General features: G+C 35.4%; 1 protein-coding gene across 1 annotated transcript in view; it reads right to left on the minus strand.

Moving 5' to 3' along the window:
- The window catches only part of LOC145723930 (protein groucho-like), a 109,530-nt gene that overhangs the window by 66,169 nt on the left and 24,832 nt on the right, over window positions 1-18,529 (minus strand). The window contains exons 2-4 of the mRNA XM_081975501.1: window positions 13,400-13,497; window positions 13,046-13,109; window positions 9,269-9,313 (exon numbers count right to left, since the gene is read on the minus strand). Of these exons, the coding sequence (XP_081831627.1) occupies window positions 9,269-9,313; window positions 13,046-13,109; window positions 13,400-13,497 (207 nt within the window). The remainder of the gene's footprint in view (window positions 1-9,268; window positions 9,314-13,045; window positions 13,110-13,399; window positions 13,498-18,529) is intronic.

Genomic DNA, 18,529 nt, shown 5'->3' on the forward strand with positions numbered 1-18,529 from the left:
GGTTTCCCCACATACCTTTTGAATAACAGGAAATCTTTTCCTTTCAAACGTCACCTAATAAGTTCCAATTACGGTGTGCGAAAACGAAGAGGCAAAGGGGCTCGGTTAATAACCCTTCTCTCTCGTTTATGTCGTCATTAAAATTTGAGAGCCTTTGCCGTCGATTTCCCCCAACGATTTCAATTAAACAATAGACGGATCGGGGTCCCCTACAATGAGTACATTACATTCTTATAGGGGTCGAGCCGCAAGGGGCGCTAATTCGAAGTTAGTTCGTCATTCGGGCGTGAAACTCCCCTACAGATCCGTACTGATTACGACGTATAACGGGGCTGGTTAATGGGGCGAGAAGAGACATTAAAATGGAATACGGTCCTGGAAGATGGGATGAGCGTCCCTTATGAATAAATTACAAGTAGGCAGCGGCTTATCCGATCCCGAGTATATGTTTGCGTCACCTCCGGTTGCGGTCCCAGGTGTGTTTAGCTATATACACAGGTGACGGTTTCATTATGCCCGCATACAGTCGAACCCCCGGTATTTAGCCCTCGCCCTCTTCGGCCGAATTGACTCTACAGCACACAAAAGAATGGGATTTTTTCGACGACCCCTCTTCAGTTCAGCGACGTGCCAAAAGGCGAAAAGTAATTTCTCCAGCACTTTAACTTTCGCGATAAACTCGTCCCGGGGGACCAAACACACACAGACGGGCGTAGCCTTGGCGGCCCTTTACCGTTCTTCCTCTCTGCCGAAAATTCAATTTGCATCGATAAAGAATCGAGCCGGATCGAAAACGGGAGGGCTTTTTGGCCCAATTTAAGTGCAGAAACGCGAAAAATACTCCCGCGACGAAAGTTTTGATGCGGGAATTGACTCGTTTTTGGTAACTTATTCGAAGTTGGATTTTTTGATATGATTGTTTTCACATAGAGAATTTGTTCCATGTCAAATACACCACAACACCCAAAAGGATAAGTTAATAATATCCCTAGGTGAGGGGAGCTTGCGTAGACAAGACAACTGTACTGAACCAGAGAGAATGAGAGAATGGATCATATCACCAACCTGTATCTGGATCTCTGGATCTTGGATTTATTGCCCACTATATTCGGTGAAGAAACTACAGTGATCAATGTGCTCCAACCAAAAATTTACGTAATGGCTGTATGGATAACCAAATATCCTGACACAGGAATCAAATGCAGAGACAATCTTCATTCAAGTAGGACCAGGCGGAACTCCACCAAATGAGTAAATTGCAAAGATTCATCAGGTAACTGGCGTTGTGGTCAAGGAAGTGGTTTGCTAATTGGTACTGAAAAGGGCTGAGATATCATAAGTTAGCAAATATAAAATGCCAACAACGTAACACGTATTCACCTTACGACACCGAGCTGCAGAGGAAATACTCCACTATTCCAACGAATAAAGGTCTTGATCCAAGTCTTTCCCAATCCAATTGATAATTGAAACGAAAACTTTTGTTTGGAGACATTAATGCTTATTCTGGTAAAAAAAAATACGAATTTGACCATATTTAATTAGTATTGCCAATATGTGTGTCGTCCGCATGTTATAGATTAGGTTAGGCTCAATCATCCTGGCAACTGAATTGTCAGAAGAAGTTTGATAAAATTGGATAACCGATTTCATAACAATTTGACCAATGGTTGTTCATTTTGTTTACTACAATATAGTAGCAAGTTACTTTCAGCGTCTTACTTTTCGACAAAGGAAATTTGTAAAAAGACTTTTTAGCTTTTCTCAAGAGTTTTTACATTACTCTAGTATCCCACATATTTAGATAAAGATTAAGGTTTGATTTGAATTGATTAGTGTTCCTTAATCATTCCCTTGTTAAGATGCTAGGAAAACGGGAATTAGTAGTACACTCCTTTAGACTGTTAGAGAGTAATCAAACTTTTCCTCATCATATAGTGTGGTTTGTCTTGAAATTCAAGTCGTTCGGGAGGACTTAAAGTCTATTTGGCTCAACAAATTAAACGAGACGAATTTAGGAATGATTTACTATTTCATTAATTTATGAGCCCGGCGCGGGTTGCAGAATTCGGGATGACTACATTTTGTGGCACGAGACGGAGTCTTTTCACCGTCTGCCTTACACTGCATGTAGCGAATAAGTAGTGCAGGCTTCTGCAGGTGATGTTACCATGACTCACAATATTGAAAAGGTTACTACAACTAGTTACCCAGTAGGATTGGTGGCGCCCCTTTGCCCTAGTCGAATCGCAATTAAACCCTCCGAATAAAAAAAAAACTCGTTTCAACCCTAGATGGGACACGTTGTAACCATCGAATCGGGAAAATAAAAACACACACGCGGCATTGTTTGCGTTCGAGATCTGCCGGGCACATAAAGGAGGGAGCAACCCCCAAAGGGGGACAAGGACGGATCTTTTGTGTAACGTTAAGCCCGCAGCCTGGGGAAAGTGGCCACTGATTCGATCACGAAGCGTGCAAATCGATGTTCGTTTCGCCCTCTTCTCTTCTGCCAACAGTGGCGTTCGCTACGTGACTTCTTTTCCGGCTCTATTTACCTTAAGAATGGCGCCTTGACTAGTGTCCGCTGAGATTGGCGTTTGCTACCGACTCACGCTCCAACTTTACACTCGACTGAACCGCTTCAAAACCGAAGAAAGGCGGGTAAGTGGCACGCCACTGGAATTTACCGCCCGTCAAGTGGGTTTTAGGGTCGTTCCCTCTAAATAAACCACCCTCGGTTTTTATGGCACGTCCGCAACGATCGTAAAGTTCCTCTTTAACGGGCGCTAATTAATTTAAAAGCTGCAAATATTTCGGCGATTTGTCTTTTACGACTCGACCTCCCCTATATATGGGATACATAGGACGTAAAATGTTTTTGACATTAAGCCGTGTGAAGTTCGACGGGGTTCGAAATATCTCTCCTTTTTTATGAAAAACGTTATTTTTACGGTTAATAAACTGTTTTTTATCGTTTGGTACTTTGAAGAAAAGTTTTAGGGCACGTTTTTTAGCTTCTGCCACCAGTCTCATGGTTTTAGATTCGGTTTATCAAATATTTTGCTAATCAAGGATATAATTGTGTTGGTAATGAGTTGTTTCATCTTCTTGGTTCGAATCATCATCATCATCATCATCATTCACCTTCGAAATTCGAATCGAAAACCAAACTACGGTTTTTGCCATTAATCTTTTTTCAAAAATCGATCTCTAGACATTTATACTAGTTTTTTCCTCTCTAGCCGAGAAATCGGGTTTTCCTGTCCATCTATCCGAATTTGTTGCAGATTTGAAGAAAGTAGTTTGCTTCTTTCCCACTTGGTTTACTTTTGTGAAATCATCCATTATTAAATTTAGAGCAAAAAAAAGAAAAATTGTTTATTGTGACCAGATTTTTGAGTTTCTGCTCCACAGTGCGACATTGCTGTATTAACCAGGTAGAAGCAGAAACTGCAGGTTTCTAAGATACTTGCAAAGAAAGGTGACATATCATTGAAGAAAGATCGATCATATAGTTTTGACATTTCAATCAAAAAAGACAAGTCAGAAGAAAATGACATAATACTTGATATCAAATAGGACAGGAATAAGGTCAAATCTCACCTGCAGAACAATAAGGGCACTGAACACCAAAGTTCTGGGTTATCACGATGATACTACAGCATATGCCAACCAAATCCTGCAGAAACGCAGCCAGTATGAATCTAGAACGACTTAGAACTCCTTCATCCTTTGCAACTAAAAAAATATTACAACACATCCCCAAGAATCAGAAAGGAAACTAACCTCAAAAAAGTTCATTATTTTGCTTACAGCGATGGGAAAGCAATAATCTCGCTTGACCTGCTTATCTAAAATCCGCTTTATTTGCCAAGAGTATTGGCGTGCGAACAATTTTACTTTGTATACATTGATTCCGATATAAGCTAATAATGTCAAGAATAGATGAAGGCAACTACTGACGTTCTATACTTGAAACCATAAAGAATTTACGACTTAACATATTTTGTGTTACGTCTAACGAGTTTTATGTGCTTGTTTTATAATAGATTCATCCCACAATTTTTTACTTGATGGCCATTTAAATTGCCAATCAAACATTTATGTTTAAAAAAAATTTAACCACAAAAAGTTGATTAAATATGTATTTCTGATTTTAAAACTTTGACGATTGTCTAGCAATAATACAATGCAACGACCTTTATCATGGAATCAAATACTAAAATATACTGCTACAGTGTGAAGATTGTTAGGAAATAGTGAGTAACTGAAAAATCTGGTAGCTTTTCAATTTTAATATTCATCTCTTTACCAATGAACAGAAGCTCTGTCTGACAATTTGATTTCTATCCAACTTCGTCTAATATCTTTTGAGTATCCTACTAAATTATGGAGTTGGTGTGATAAAAGAGTAACACGAAACGAATATACTATTTAGATGGTGCAACAGACATTCTATTAATCTTGAAAACGGTAATACAGATAGTATGGGACGAGAGATAATATGCAATGATCCAGGCTGTAGCAATCCTGTTGCAAAAGATGCCATCAATACTAGTAGTTTACAGTAATTTTTTTGACTGATGACCTCCAAGGAAATGCAATATACTGATTCTAAATCCCAACCATCAGAAAGAACGATTTTCATCATAAGAGATAAGCAGATTCTGGTAACAGCCCTTTAGCTAATGTCTGAAGGTGTCATTTTTAGCACGCTTCCTTCAAAAACCATCAATTTTTCCCACTTTTTACACTAAAAAAGTAGTAAGGGCAGTTTCAGACTAATAAAACCTTCATAAAAACTAGTAGTATAGTCATCATTAGTGCGCCTCTGTGGAAACCTAAACTCATAAAATGTAATAAAAAAAATGGTAATAAAGTTATTTCAACCATTTCCAAACCAACAATAAAATTTGTATGTTAACATTGTTTTTTTTATTGACTGTAGTAATCTTATAAGCAAGGTTTTTATTACATTACTGTCTCTCTATTTTTCAAATACCTATCCTAAAGTCCAAACATAACCAGTTTGTGGTTGCTTATTTCTGTTCAGTTCATACCTATAAATTCACCACTAACCACACAATAAAATCTTATAAAATGACTTTGAAAATAAATCTTTATATTGTTGCGTACATGTGTAATTTAGAATGTTTTTGGCTTTATTTTGTTCTGCAGATGTATCAAAATGTTTAGCTGCAGAGCTCAATCAATAGAGCATTTTTTTTAGAGCTCCCTAAACCCTATTTTAGAGATGGGGGATATAATTTGCAGATTTAAAGAAATTTCACCTTTCAAAACGTTGTAATTTTTCAAAACGTCACTCTAAAACAAACAAGGTAAGTATTTGTAAAAGTGGTGTTGGTTTAAAATCCATTTCAGAATCTGATAAATAGATAAATTAATGAATGAGGCAGAAATAATTATGACATCTGGACAAAACACATAACCCAGAAAACCGGTTTTTGTGTAAAAATATGTGAAACTTCCTTAAGTTCTCAAGAAACAACATTTTTTTAGAAAACCACACAGTGTGTTTAGGGATTTTGGAAATCACAATATCACACTCAAGAATCTGGTAATTTTGATACTTTGACCTTAGCAATTCTGAAAACTTCCTTCTTTTAAATTTTGAGTATTTTTTTTTTAAATTTTTAAAGTACCATCATAACTTAGATCTCTCAAAAGGAAGATAGGAACATGTAAACCGTTTGCCTGCTTTAGACTTTCAAATAGTGAAAATTTGAACACTTTTCTTTATTATCTCATGTTTAAATTAAGACAAATAATATGTTTTTAAGATGAGAAAAATGACGCAAATATGAAAATATTATTATTTAAACAATTTGTAATTTACCAGTAATTTACTGACAATTTTCAAAATAACTGTCATAGATCTCAGAAACACGTCTTATTTCGAAAACTGTATATATCACGTGGTATTTGGAGGATAATTTAACTAGCCAGTCACGTGACCACTGTCAAAATAACTTTCATTAATGTCAGAAATACGTTCTGTACCGAATACTGCAAGAAAACTTTGTGGAGTCAGGAACAAAATTGCTTGTCAAACTCACTTGGGGTGCTGTGATAAGCAGATTTTTGGAATCCTCATTAAATTTCTTATCCAATAACCTAAAAAACCACTACAAAATACAGTCAGAGAGAAAAACGGTGCCAAAATTTGAATTGCCAGAAACAAAATTTGACAGGACAGTCAGGAACAAAGTTGCCTGTAAAACCCACTTGGAGTGAGAGAATTACGGTTTTAAGCACATTTTTGAAATCCTCATTAAACTACCTATCCAATAACCTAAAAAAACACTAAAAAATGTAGTACAGTTAGAGAGAAAAGCGGTAACAAAGTTTGAACTGCCAGAAACACAATTTGAAAGGACAGTCAAGAACAAAATCGCTTGTAAAAACCCAAGGAGTGAAAAAATTACAGTTTTAAGCACATTTTTGGAATCCTCACTAAATTACCTATCCAACAACCTGAAAAAACACTAAAAAATTTGGTACAGTCAGGAAAAAAAGCGGTGTCAAAATTTGAACTGCCAGAAACACAATTTGAAAGGACAGTCAAGAACAAAATCGCCTGTAAAACCCACTTGGAGTGAGAAAATGACAGTTTTAAGTAGATTTTTGGAATCCTCATTAAATTTCCTATCCAACAACCTGAAAAAAACACTAAAAATTTGGTATAGTCAGGAAAAAAAAGCGGTGTCAAAACTTGAACTGCCAGAAACACAATTTGACAGGAAAGTCTGGAACAAAATTGCCTGTAAAACCCACTTGGAGTGAGAGAATTGCGGTTTTAAGCACATTTTTGGAATCCTCATTAAATTACCTATCCAATCACCTGAAAAAACAATACAAAATTTGGTACAGTCAGAGAGAAAAGCGGTGTTAAAAGTTTGAACTGACAGAAACACAGTTTGAAAGGACAGTCAAGAAAAAAATCGCCTGTAAAACACACTTGTAGTGAGATAATTAGGGTTTTAAGCACATTTTTGAAAATCCTCATTAGCTATTCAATAACCTGAAAAAACACTACAAAATTTGGTACAGTCAGAGAGAAAAGCGGTGTCAAAGTTTGAAAGGTCAGTCAGGGACAAAATCGCTTGTAAAAACCCAGAGAGTGAAAAAATGACAGTTTTAAGTACATTTTTGGAATTCTCATTAAATTACTTATCCAATAACCTGAAAAAACACTACAGAATTTGGTACAGTCAGAGAGAAATCGGTGTTAAAGTTTGAACTGACAGAAACACAGTTTGAAAGGACAGTCAGGAACAAAATCGCCTGTAAAACCCACTTGGAGTGAGAAAATGACAGTTTTAAGCACATTTTTGGAATCCTCATTAAATTTCCTATACAACAACCTGAAAAAACGCTAAAAATTTGGTATAGTCAGGAAAAAAAGCGGTGTCAAAGTTTGAACTGCCAGAAACACAATTTGACAGGAAAGTCTGGAACAAAAATGCCTGTAAAACTTACTTGTAGTGAGATAATTACGGTTTTAAGCACATTTTTGAAATCCTCATTAAATTACCTATTCAATAACTTGAAAAAATACTACAAAATTTGGTACAGTCAGAAAGAAAAGCGGTGATAAGTTTGAACTGACAGAAACACAATTTGAAAAGACAGTCAAGAACAAAATGGCCTGTAAAACCCACTTGAAGTGAGAAAATGACAGTTTTAAGCACATTTTTGGAATCCTCATTAAATTATCTATCCAATAATCTGAAAAAACACTATAAAATTTGGTACAGTCAAAGAGAAAAGCGGTGTAAAAGTTTGAACTGACAGAAACACAGTTGGAAAGGACAGTCAGGGACAAAATCGCCTCGAAAATGCAATTAGAGTAACAAAATCACTGTTTTAAGCACATTTTTGAAATGCTCATTAAATTTCCTATCCAATAACTTGAAAAAACACTAAAAAATTTGGTACAGTCAGGAAAAAAAACGGTGTCAAAATTTGAACTGCCAGAAACACAGGACAGTCAAGAGCAAAATCGCCTTAAATTCCCCAATAACCTAAAATACACTACAAAATTAAGTACAGTCAGAGACGTATTATGTTTGGTTTCCTAGATGTACTTAGAAAAACTGTTAATCAACAAAATTGGAAAACTAAAATTGGGTCAAAGCATTATATACAAATACAAGAAAAAACAAATTGTAACCAAACAAACTTGTTTTGAACTCAGCTTAGGTTAGGTTGTTAATACATTTTTTCTATGAAAAAGGTAAAAATAGCAAGCAGTACCTAACCTAACCTAACGGTAAATTTAGAAAGTCGAAAATAATTTCCTTTGATCAAAAACATTTTTAAAAAAAAAAGCTCTTGGTAGTATACTTTCTGAGAAACAGCCCTTGTACCGCTAATTAGCCCACCCTGTATATTCTGAATAATTGTATTTTTATGTTATTCTTATTAAGCATTTGTGGCATTAGTAAACTATGGGACTTTCATTATTAGTTAACTATCACTAATCCTAATAGTGAGAATATGTAATAAAAAACCATTTTCAGAATCAGGACATTACGCCTGCGTAATTTAAACAAACTTAATAAGTAAAAACCGCAAAAAGAAGTAGACACAGTATAATAAATAATAAAAATGATTTGTTATCAAGCACTGGCATTAGCTACCCCGAGTGAAACTGGCTCGTGGCGCAAGTTTAAAGCTGACGAGTCCATCCGGTGCGGCAGCACAGAATTAGTTATTTAAAACGAAATGATAGGGTGAAAGAAGTAATAAAACGCAGTATAAATTATAGAGAAACGGGGGGAGTTACTCCAGCTATACAACCAATTTACGTACGGAGTTTAATATTTGACGTTAATGACAGGAAAAAAGGGGCGCGCGAGCCATTGATGAATTTTTCAACGAGTAATTGCGGTAATAGCCTGAATGGGCGACGTAGACTGTTAGTATCGATTTCACAATCTCCCCAAACACCCCCTCCGAACCAAACCCTGCGAAAATCCTCTCGAATAAAACACCGTATCGTGTAAAGAAAAATCGTCCCCCGAAAACCGAGGGGTGAGTCTGAAGAGGGTCGAACGGAGGGTGTGTTAATTGCCTTGCGGTGGGGTTCCACCCCGTATAATGTTTGCATGTGTAAGTAGTGTGTTTGCCTCGCTCTCCTTGTATGGAATAGGGGAGAGAGTCATTAAATGCTCAACCGTCTTTCGACGGCGGATGTTTCGAGTGGATGGTTACATTAAGAAAAAAAAAAAAGGGTACTCACCTGTTTGTGCATCTCAACGTTGAGGCCGTAGGACATTTCGTAATACTGAAAAATGGTTCAAAATTTAGGCAAATTAAACAGTTTTAACCTAAGAAAATCACTACGGAATACCCTTTGTAACATGGAAGCAGTGATAGGGGTCCTGAAGAAGCCAATAGTTGCCAAACCAGCATAATTTTGAATATTTTAATACATTAAGTACCCCAATTTCAGCGAACAATGTGGACGAGTCGTTTTCGAAAATCTGGGACCAATGTTCTCTTCATGGTTAGAAAAGGTTAGATAACCAGAGAGTAAGGAATTTTTGGGAAAAAAATTAACTAACGTATAAGAATGATTATTATTCTGGAAAATGACAATTCCAAGATGAATCGCAATGCTTTGAACATAATTTTTGATTTCGTAACTTTGTTTAGACTACACCATTTACACATGTAGTTTAGAAAATATCACTTGGATTTTAAAAATATAAGTTGGATTGCAGAATCTATAACTTGTATTTCATTATCGTAAATTTGGTTTTAGAAAACGTAAGTTGTATTTCAGATTCGTCACTTGTATTTTAGAACGCGTTATTTCAATTTCAGATTTTTTTGTGTTTCTATGTGGTTATTAGTTTATTGGTTTTTTTTAATATCACTTTAAGCAAAAAAACCCGCCCATCGAGAGTATTAATTTATATAAAATATACAGGGTGTCCAATAACTATATGACAATCTCTCGGGGGCATGCAGGGGAGGTCAAAATAATACGATTTGTTCATATAATTTTTTTTAAAGACTCTTAAGGGAAATATTGAGCCTTAAAGAACTGCCTTCCAATTAACGTTTTTGGCCGTAACTTTTGAAACACTTTGTATATTGTAATGATTATTGGGTTTAATGTTTTATCGAAAGTTTTTTCATAAAAATAATTAAAAAAATAAATAAAATAATAATTAATATTATGATTAAATGGTTTTTCGTAACTTTGTTTTGACTAGTGTGTTATACCGACATAACCACTCTGTGAAAAATAAAAGCTGATTAAATTTGCTACAAGTTTCACTCAGTCAAGTTTTTCGATAGCTTTTGTAGTTTTTGAGATATCTACTCTTGAATGTCTGTAAGAGACACCACACGACTTTTTAATTTTTTTAGATATCAAAAAATGTATTCAGCTTACATTTTGTATAGAGTGGCGTTTAATTTCATTCCTGACTTTCCTGCATTTTAAAAAGGATTTATCACAGTTTGAGTTAAGTAAGATCTGTTTATGAAAAAAAAAAAGATATACGTCCCTGGATTGTATGACCAATTTACTGACTACACAGCAAATTTCATGGCTTCATGGCCGGATATTTCTGGAAAGCTTGAAATCTGCTCTATCTTTTGTTTTCTATGACATTTTGACGTATCTTGTCAAGTAAGGGAGTAATTTGGGGTCAAAGCATCGTGTGTCGAAAAATATGCGATTTTATGGTGAAAGAATTTTAACGCCCTCTAGCGTCCAACCGGTGTTATTAATCAACTCATGGCGTGATTTTTAGAAAGCTTGAAATCTGCTCTATCTTTTGTTTTCTATGACATTTTGACGTATCTTGTCAAGTAAGGGAGTAATTTAGGGTCAAAGCAACGTGTGTCAAAAATAATGCTATTTTTACAAAAAGTGCAATTTTGGCAATTTTTTATTTTGCTCCAGGACGGTTCTAATGCACAGCAAAGGGCATATTTATGCACAGCAAAGGGCATAATTTTTTTCAAAAAAATTTAAAGAATGGGGGGTATTAAGGGGCTTTTTTTACTACTTTTTTAAATAATCAATATCTCGGTAACATGAGGAGCTAGAGCGGCCAGTTTTGGCTTGTTTTGTAGTATTTGTAATCCTCTTTCTAATGGCGTTTTAGTGAAATCTATAAGAGTTCAAATAAAAAAGTTACAATCATTCAAAAATTTAAAAAAATACATTTTTGCAAAAAGTGCAATTTTGGCAATTTTTTATTTTGCTCCAGGAGGGTTCCAATGCACAGCAAAGGGCATATTTATACCAAAGGACCTTAATTAGGTGAAATAAGTACAAAAAAAGCACTTTAAAATTTTTCATTTTTCAAAACAATTTAAAGATATGGGGAAATACTGTAAAATACTATACTATACTCTAGATTTTAAGGTCAATTTACTGGTTACAGCAAATTTCAATGCCGTAACCCCTAGATTTCGAAAATACTGACTGAAATGACCTTTCATTGCATTTCTGACTGTCCTTCATTTTCAAAAGGATTTATCACACTTTGAGTTCAGTAAGACTGGTTTATGGAAAAATTCTATACATCCCTGGATTTTATGATCAATTTACTGGCTACACAGCAAATTTCATGATTGTAACCCCCAGATTTCAAAAATCCTGACTGAAATTGTGTTCAATTGCATTTTAACACACATTCTTTAATTTTTTATGGTAATGATCACAGTTTCAGTAAAGTAAGGTTGGTTTATGGAAGAAATACTGTACGACTGGATTTTAAGGTCAATTTACTGGTTACACAGCAAATTTCATGGCCGTAACCCCCAGATTTCAAAAATCCTGACTAAAATTGTGTTTAATTGCATTTTAACACACATTCTTTAATTTTTTATGACAATGATCACAGTTTCAGTAAAGTAAGGTTGGTTTATGGAAGAAATACTGTACGACTGGATTTTAAGGTCAATTTACTGGTTATACAGCAAATTTCAATGCCGTAACACCCAGATTTCAAAAATCCTGACTGAAATTGTGTTCAATTGCATTTTAACTCACATTCTTTAACTTTTGATGATAATGATCACAGTTTCAGTAAAGTAAGGTTGGTTTATGGAAGAAGTACCGTACGACTCTGGTTTTTATGCTCAATTTACTGGCTACACAGCAAATTTCATGTCCGTAACCCCCAGATTTCAAAAATACTGACTGAAATTGTGTTTAATTGCATTTTAACTGGCATTCTTTAATTTTTGATGGTAATGATCACAGTTTCAGTACAGTAAGGTTGGTTTATGGAAGAAATACTGTACGAGTGGACAGAGTTGCATCGGGGTTTCTGTCCTGGGAAAAGGATGACGGAGGGGCTCTTCTGGCGCTCTTCTTGTCCTCGATTTCTTCTTTCTTCGTCAGCTCGTCCATCTCTGGTGGTCCTGGCAAACTATAGGATGTCCAAACATCCTATAGTTTGCCAGTTTTTACATCCTAAAGCTTTTGGTGAGTTAGCGTCTGGTGAGTGATAGATAACTGCGGAAAGGTTCTACCCAGATTTTGAGAATAAAATTCTCGCCACCCGGGGGGAAGGTCTGGGGAGAATTGTTGTCCTCTTTTGGCATCCACGACTTTTATTGTTTTTCTTTACTTTCATTAAATCTCATGATCAAACCAACTTTTACGTGTAGCAAGGAACATTGAAACTGAATCGCCGATTCAGCACATCCCTACCATGAACGGGAGGAAAAAACCAATTAATTAACCAAAAAAACGTGATCGCACCTGTGCTCTAATCGAATCCATCATGTTTGCCAAGACCTGGCGATTGTGTTTTTGTCGAATTTTTAACGCGATTATTCCCCTCGTAAATTGGCGGCAAACAATGGCCGTGGGCCGAAACTGGTGTGGGCGCCGTCAAACATCCACTATTACCTCACGGCTGATCACTAATTGGTTTTCAGTTTCGACCGTCCCACACGTCTTTTCGCCGCATTCTTTAACTCTACTTTAATACCTCCATGGTCATGTATTCCGTAGCGACTTTGACATCATTTTCCGACTTACCATAACGTAATGTCTCTGGATCTCGATTTTTTCGCTGGCCAACTTCTCGCAGTCCAACTTGAGACTGAAACAAAACATACAGAGGAGAATAGGACAACTGGAGAAGCAATTATGCGAAGCGTTCGACCGCGAGCTAATAAAGATTTATAACTGTCCGTAATGGGTCGAAACGATCCGACATGGCGATGGTAGTACTTGAATACCGCCCGGAATGCGTTCCGTTTAATTTTATCGCCGCGATACCGGTACTAATAAGGCCTTCATTACACGCTCGTTGTAAGTGTTTAACCATAGATGTGTACAAAACAGCTCCCGTAAATAGGATTGTGTTTTAGACGTTTTCAAGTGACTCACCTGTGATATTGGGCTTGCAAGAAGTTGAATTCTTCTTTGATACGGTCGCAGGACTCGGAAACTGTAAATTTAAACGGTTGTCCTGGCTGCGGCGGTCCCTAAAATTAAACATAATCAATTAAAACTCTGCAAAATTGACAGTCAAAAAGAACCAAAATCGTTCTTGGCAGATGAAATTAAACCGTAAACTGAGCTGCAAAACTTATTCGCAAACGTAACCTTAAACGTTCATGGATCATTCTGAAAGGTAATGAATGAAAAATAGTTTTATCATTGTCAGGTTGCTTTAAAAAGTAGTAAAGGTGTAGACTTTTAAATGTCGATGGATAGCAAATGAAATGGCCTTTTTCCTGATGAATTTTTGGAGACTGACTTACTGGAGTCTCACTAAGGAACTGTTTGGTCTACCCAGTATGGGTAAAGACTTATTTCCACTGGGAGGGGCAAGAAAACGGTTTAACCACCCTCGGGCAATACAAAAAAATAAATAAATAATCACCTTTTTTATTCCTATCCATAACCCTTAAACCGCTTCATCTACAAAAACTTCAATATCTCAAAAACATTCAAATATCAAAACCACAATTATTTTAGTCATTGCGCAGGTACCCAAAACGATTTTTCTGTAATACCTTTGGTAATACCAAGAGTGGCGAATTAAAAAAAAATGTTTAAATCAGCCTTAATCACCCTGTATAAAATACAAAACGCTGTACAATGTAAACATAAAGAGGTCGTTCCTCATTTGTCAGCTTAAGAATGACGTATGACTTAGTGCAGTGTAAACTGACCCTCAATGGATTGGCAGAGGACTGAAAAACCGTTTACTACAGTTAAAATATATAGTAAAAATCAAACTAACTTACAGTGGCGTCATTGGTTAAGAGGAGAGAGGTTCTCTGTTTTCTATGCACTGTTTTGTTTGAATCTGAGAAACTCCTTTATTTGACTGGTATCGACGTTTATATGTCGATGGATAGGATAGAAAATTTAATGAGGATTCCAAAAATGTGCTTAAAATAATCAATTTCTTACTTTAAGTGGGTTTTATCAGCAATTTTGTCTTGACTGTTTTTTCAAACTGTGTTTTTAGGGCAATTCAAACTTTGACACCGCTTTTCTCCCTGACTGTACCAAATTTTGTTGTGTTTTTTCAGGTTATTGGATAGGAAATTTAATGAGGATTCCAAAAATGTGCTTAAAATGGTCAATTTCTCACTTCAAGTGGGTTTAATCAGCGATTTTGTCTTTGACTGTTTTTTCAAACTGTGTTTTTAGAGCAATTCAAACTTTGACACCGCTTTTCTCCCTGACTGTACCAAATTTTGTAGTGTTTTTTCAGGTTATTGGATAGGAAATTTAATGAGGATTCCAAAAATGTGCTTAAAATACTCAATTTCTTACTTCAAATGGGTTTTATCAGCGATTTTGTCTTTGACTGTTTTTTCAAACTGTGTTTTTAGGGCAATTCAAACTTTGACACCGCTTTTCTCCCTGACTGTACCAAATTTTATTGTGTTTTTTCAGGTTATTGGATAGGAAATTTAATGAGGATTCCAAAAATGTGCTCAAAATAGTCAATTACTCACTTTAAGTGGGTTTTATAAGCGATTTTGTATTTGACTGTTTTTTCAAACTGTTTTTTTAGGGCAATTTAAACTTTGTCACCGCTTTTCTCCCTTACTGTACCAAATTTTGTAGGGTTTTTTCAGGTTATTGGATAGGAAATTTAATGAGGATTCCAAAAATGTGCTTAAAATAATCAATTTCTTACTTTAAGTGGGTTTTATCAGCAATTTTGTCTTGACTGTTTTTTCAAACTGTGTTTTTAGGGCAATTCAAACTTTGACACCGCTTTTCTCCCTGACTGTACCAAATTTTGTTGTGTTTTTTCAGGTTATTGGATAGGAAATTTAATGAGGATTCCAAAAATGTGCTTAAAATGGTCAATTTCTCACTTCAAGTGGGTTTAATCAGCGATTTTGTCTTTGACTGTTTTTTCAAACTGTGTTTTTAGAGCAATTCAAACTTTGACACCGCTTTTCTCCCTGACTGTACCAAATTTTGTAGTGTTTTTTCAGGTTATTGGATAGGAAATTTAATGAGGATTCCAAAAATGTGCTTAAAATACTCAATTTCTTACTTCAAATGGGTTTTATCAGCGATTTTGTCTTTGACTGTTTTTTCAAACTGTTTTTTTAGGGCAATTTAAACTTTGTCACCGCTTTTCTCCCTTACTGTACCAAATTTTGTAGGGTTTTTTCAGGTTATTGGATAGGAAATTTAATGAGGATTCCAAAAAGGTGCTTAAAATAGTCAGTTTCTTACTTCAAGTGGGTTTTATCAGCAATTTTGTCTTTGACTGTTTTTTCAAACTGTGTTTTTAGGGCAATTCAAATTTTGACACCGCTTTTCTCCCCGAGTGTACCAAGTTTTGTAGTGTTTTTTTTAGGTTATTGAATAGGAAATTTAATGAGGATTCCAAAAATGTGCTTCAAATAGTCAATATCTTACTTTAAGTGGGTTTTAGCAGCGATTTTGTCTTTGACTGTTTTTTCAAACTGTGTTTTTAGGGCAATTCAAACTTTGACACCGTTATTAACCCTGACTGTACCAAATTTTGTAGTGTTTTTTCAGGTTATTGGATAGGAAATTGAATGAGGATTCCAAAAATGTGCTTAAAATCGTCAATTTCTCACTTCAAGTGGGTTTTATCAGCTATTTTGTCTTTGACTGTTTTTTCAAACTGTGTTTTTAGGACAATTCAAACTTTGACACCGCTTTTCTCCCTGACTGTACCAAATTTTGTAGTGTTTTTTTAGGTTATTGGATAGGAAATTTAATGAGGATTCTAAAAATGTGCTTGAAATAGTCAATTTCTCACTTCAAATGGGTTTTATCAGCGATTTTGTCTTTGACTGTTTTTTCAAACTGTGTTTTTAAGGCAATTCAAACTTTGACACCGCTTTTCTCCCTGACTGTACCAAATTTTGTTGTGTTTTTTCAGGTTATTGGATAGGAAATTTAATGAGGATTCCAAAAATGTGCTTAAAATAGTCAATTTCTTACTTCAAGTGGGTTTTATCAGCGATTTTGTCTTTGACTGTTTTTTCAAACTGTGTTTTTAAGGCAATTCAAACTTTGACACCGCTTTTCTCCCTGACTGTACCAAATTTTGTTGTGTTTTTTCAGGTTATTGGATAGGAAACTTAATGAGGATTCCAAAAATGTGCTTAAATTAGTCAATTTCTTACTTTAAGTGGGTTTTATCAGCGATTTTGTCTTTGACTGTTTTTTCAAACTGTGTTTTTAGGGCAATTCAAACTTTGACACCGCTTTTCTCCCTGACTGTACCAATATATTATATGTCAATGGATAGGAAATAAGTAGGTTTTCAAAAAACATGGCCGCCTGTGTTGATAGGTTGCTTCGTTTGGCCGCCAGAGGGCTTCAAAGCTAATGTTTTTGTTTTTTTTTAAAGGATTTTTTTTAAATCGGGCAAATACAGCCCTGATATTTGGCACAAACTTAGCACAATGATTGCTAAATCTAGAGTAGTAGCAAAACTGTAGAAATACAATCATTAAAGTCGATTTTCGCTTGCACTAACTGGCCAACATAACGCAAAACCCATTAGGATAGTGGCGGTGTTTCAGGCAAATTTGACCCTTACGAAAATTGTCATTTGCAAAAAAATAAAAAATGTCTAAGCATTACGTCGTAGTAGATCTAGTAAGTCACGTGACCGTGTTTTCCTAATTTTATATAGTCAAATTAGCTTTTAAGCAGTCAAAAAATGTTTGTGGTGCTTGTCACTAAACCGTAAATAACACACGCGTATTTGTAGCACTTTGTATGTACTTTTATATGTCGATGGACAGCCAATTAAATGAGTTTTCTATTGACGTATAAAAATCGATTGGTTAGCCGTTTGCCCGCCAGAGGACGTCAACGTTGACCAATTTTTTTGGTGCATCCTTTTGTTTAATTCTCAAAAACTCGCTTAATTTCACTACTTTTGGTAAAGTTCTATACGTCAATGGATAGCCAATGAAATGAAGTTTCTAAAAATATCCCTATTTGATAGGTTAGACGGTTTGGCCACTAGAAAGCAAGCTAGAAAGAAAGTAAAATTATCAAAATTCATAATTCTTCCTTGTTTTTCAACGGATTTCATTGAAATTACCAAACTTTTTAAATTTCAATGGTAGATGTATAGAAAAAAATATTGTATGACAATTTTTTTATAATATAATTTAGACGTTTTATTAATAATACTAATTTAAAGCCCAGTAATGCCTACTTCTTTTCAGTAATGTTGCCAATTCCCAAGTAATGCGCACTAATTCCTTACAGTTTGTACACTATATTGCCCCAGTGGTTTACCTCCTTGAGGTTAGGTTAGATAACAAATTTTTTTCACTTTACCTAGCATTCGGGTTTATTCAGTAAATAGAGTTTTCTATTTTACTACCTCTAGCACCAAATTCGACAGTCAATCACATGACTGTCCTATTTACACAGTACGTAACCACACGTGGTAACCGTCAAGTAGCGCTCCTTGAGAAAGCAATAACGGGAGTTTGAGTGATTCATTGAGCATTACTGAGTTATTTTCGGATGTCATTGTTTGTTTTGGTTTTAAACAAGTAAACATGTTCCGGAGCAATTTACACCACACGGCCAATAATTATTCCAAATAAGTATTTTGCTGAGGTAAAAAAAAAACACATAAAGACGTTAATAAATAAACGAAACAACCGTCTTAAATGACGATAAGAGGAAATTATCGCGTGACTGGTAGTTATGTAAAAAATTCTGTTTGCCCGTTCGTGTCGGGCTGTAATTAAGAGTAAAATATTACGACACCTCGACAGTTCAAAATTTCGCTCCGAGGAGAAAAGCTCGACTAATTAGAATGCGCGTTTTTAACATAACTTTTCGCGATTACTTGGCAAGTTTAAGAGCTTTGGTTTTCTGTGTTTTTCAGGCAGTTGACCGTAATCGGTCGCTTACAAAATAACAATCATCTAGCAGGTCACATTAACCGCAATAAAACGGAAAACGCCAATAATGACTGAATGCTATCTTTCATATGAAGAAAATATGCGTTTTTAAGCACTTTCAGGA

The sequence above is a fragment of the Ips typographus genome, linkage group LG1 (genome assembly GCF_016097725.1).
Source record: "Ips typographus isolate SLU linkage group LG1, UJ_Ityp_2.0, whole genome shotgun sequence".
Classification (NCBI taxonomy): domain Eukaryota; kingdom Metazoa; phylum Arthropoda; class Insecta; order Coleoptera; family Curculionidae; genus Ips; species Ips typographus.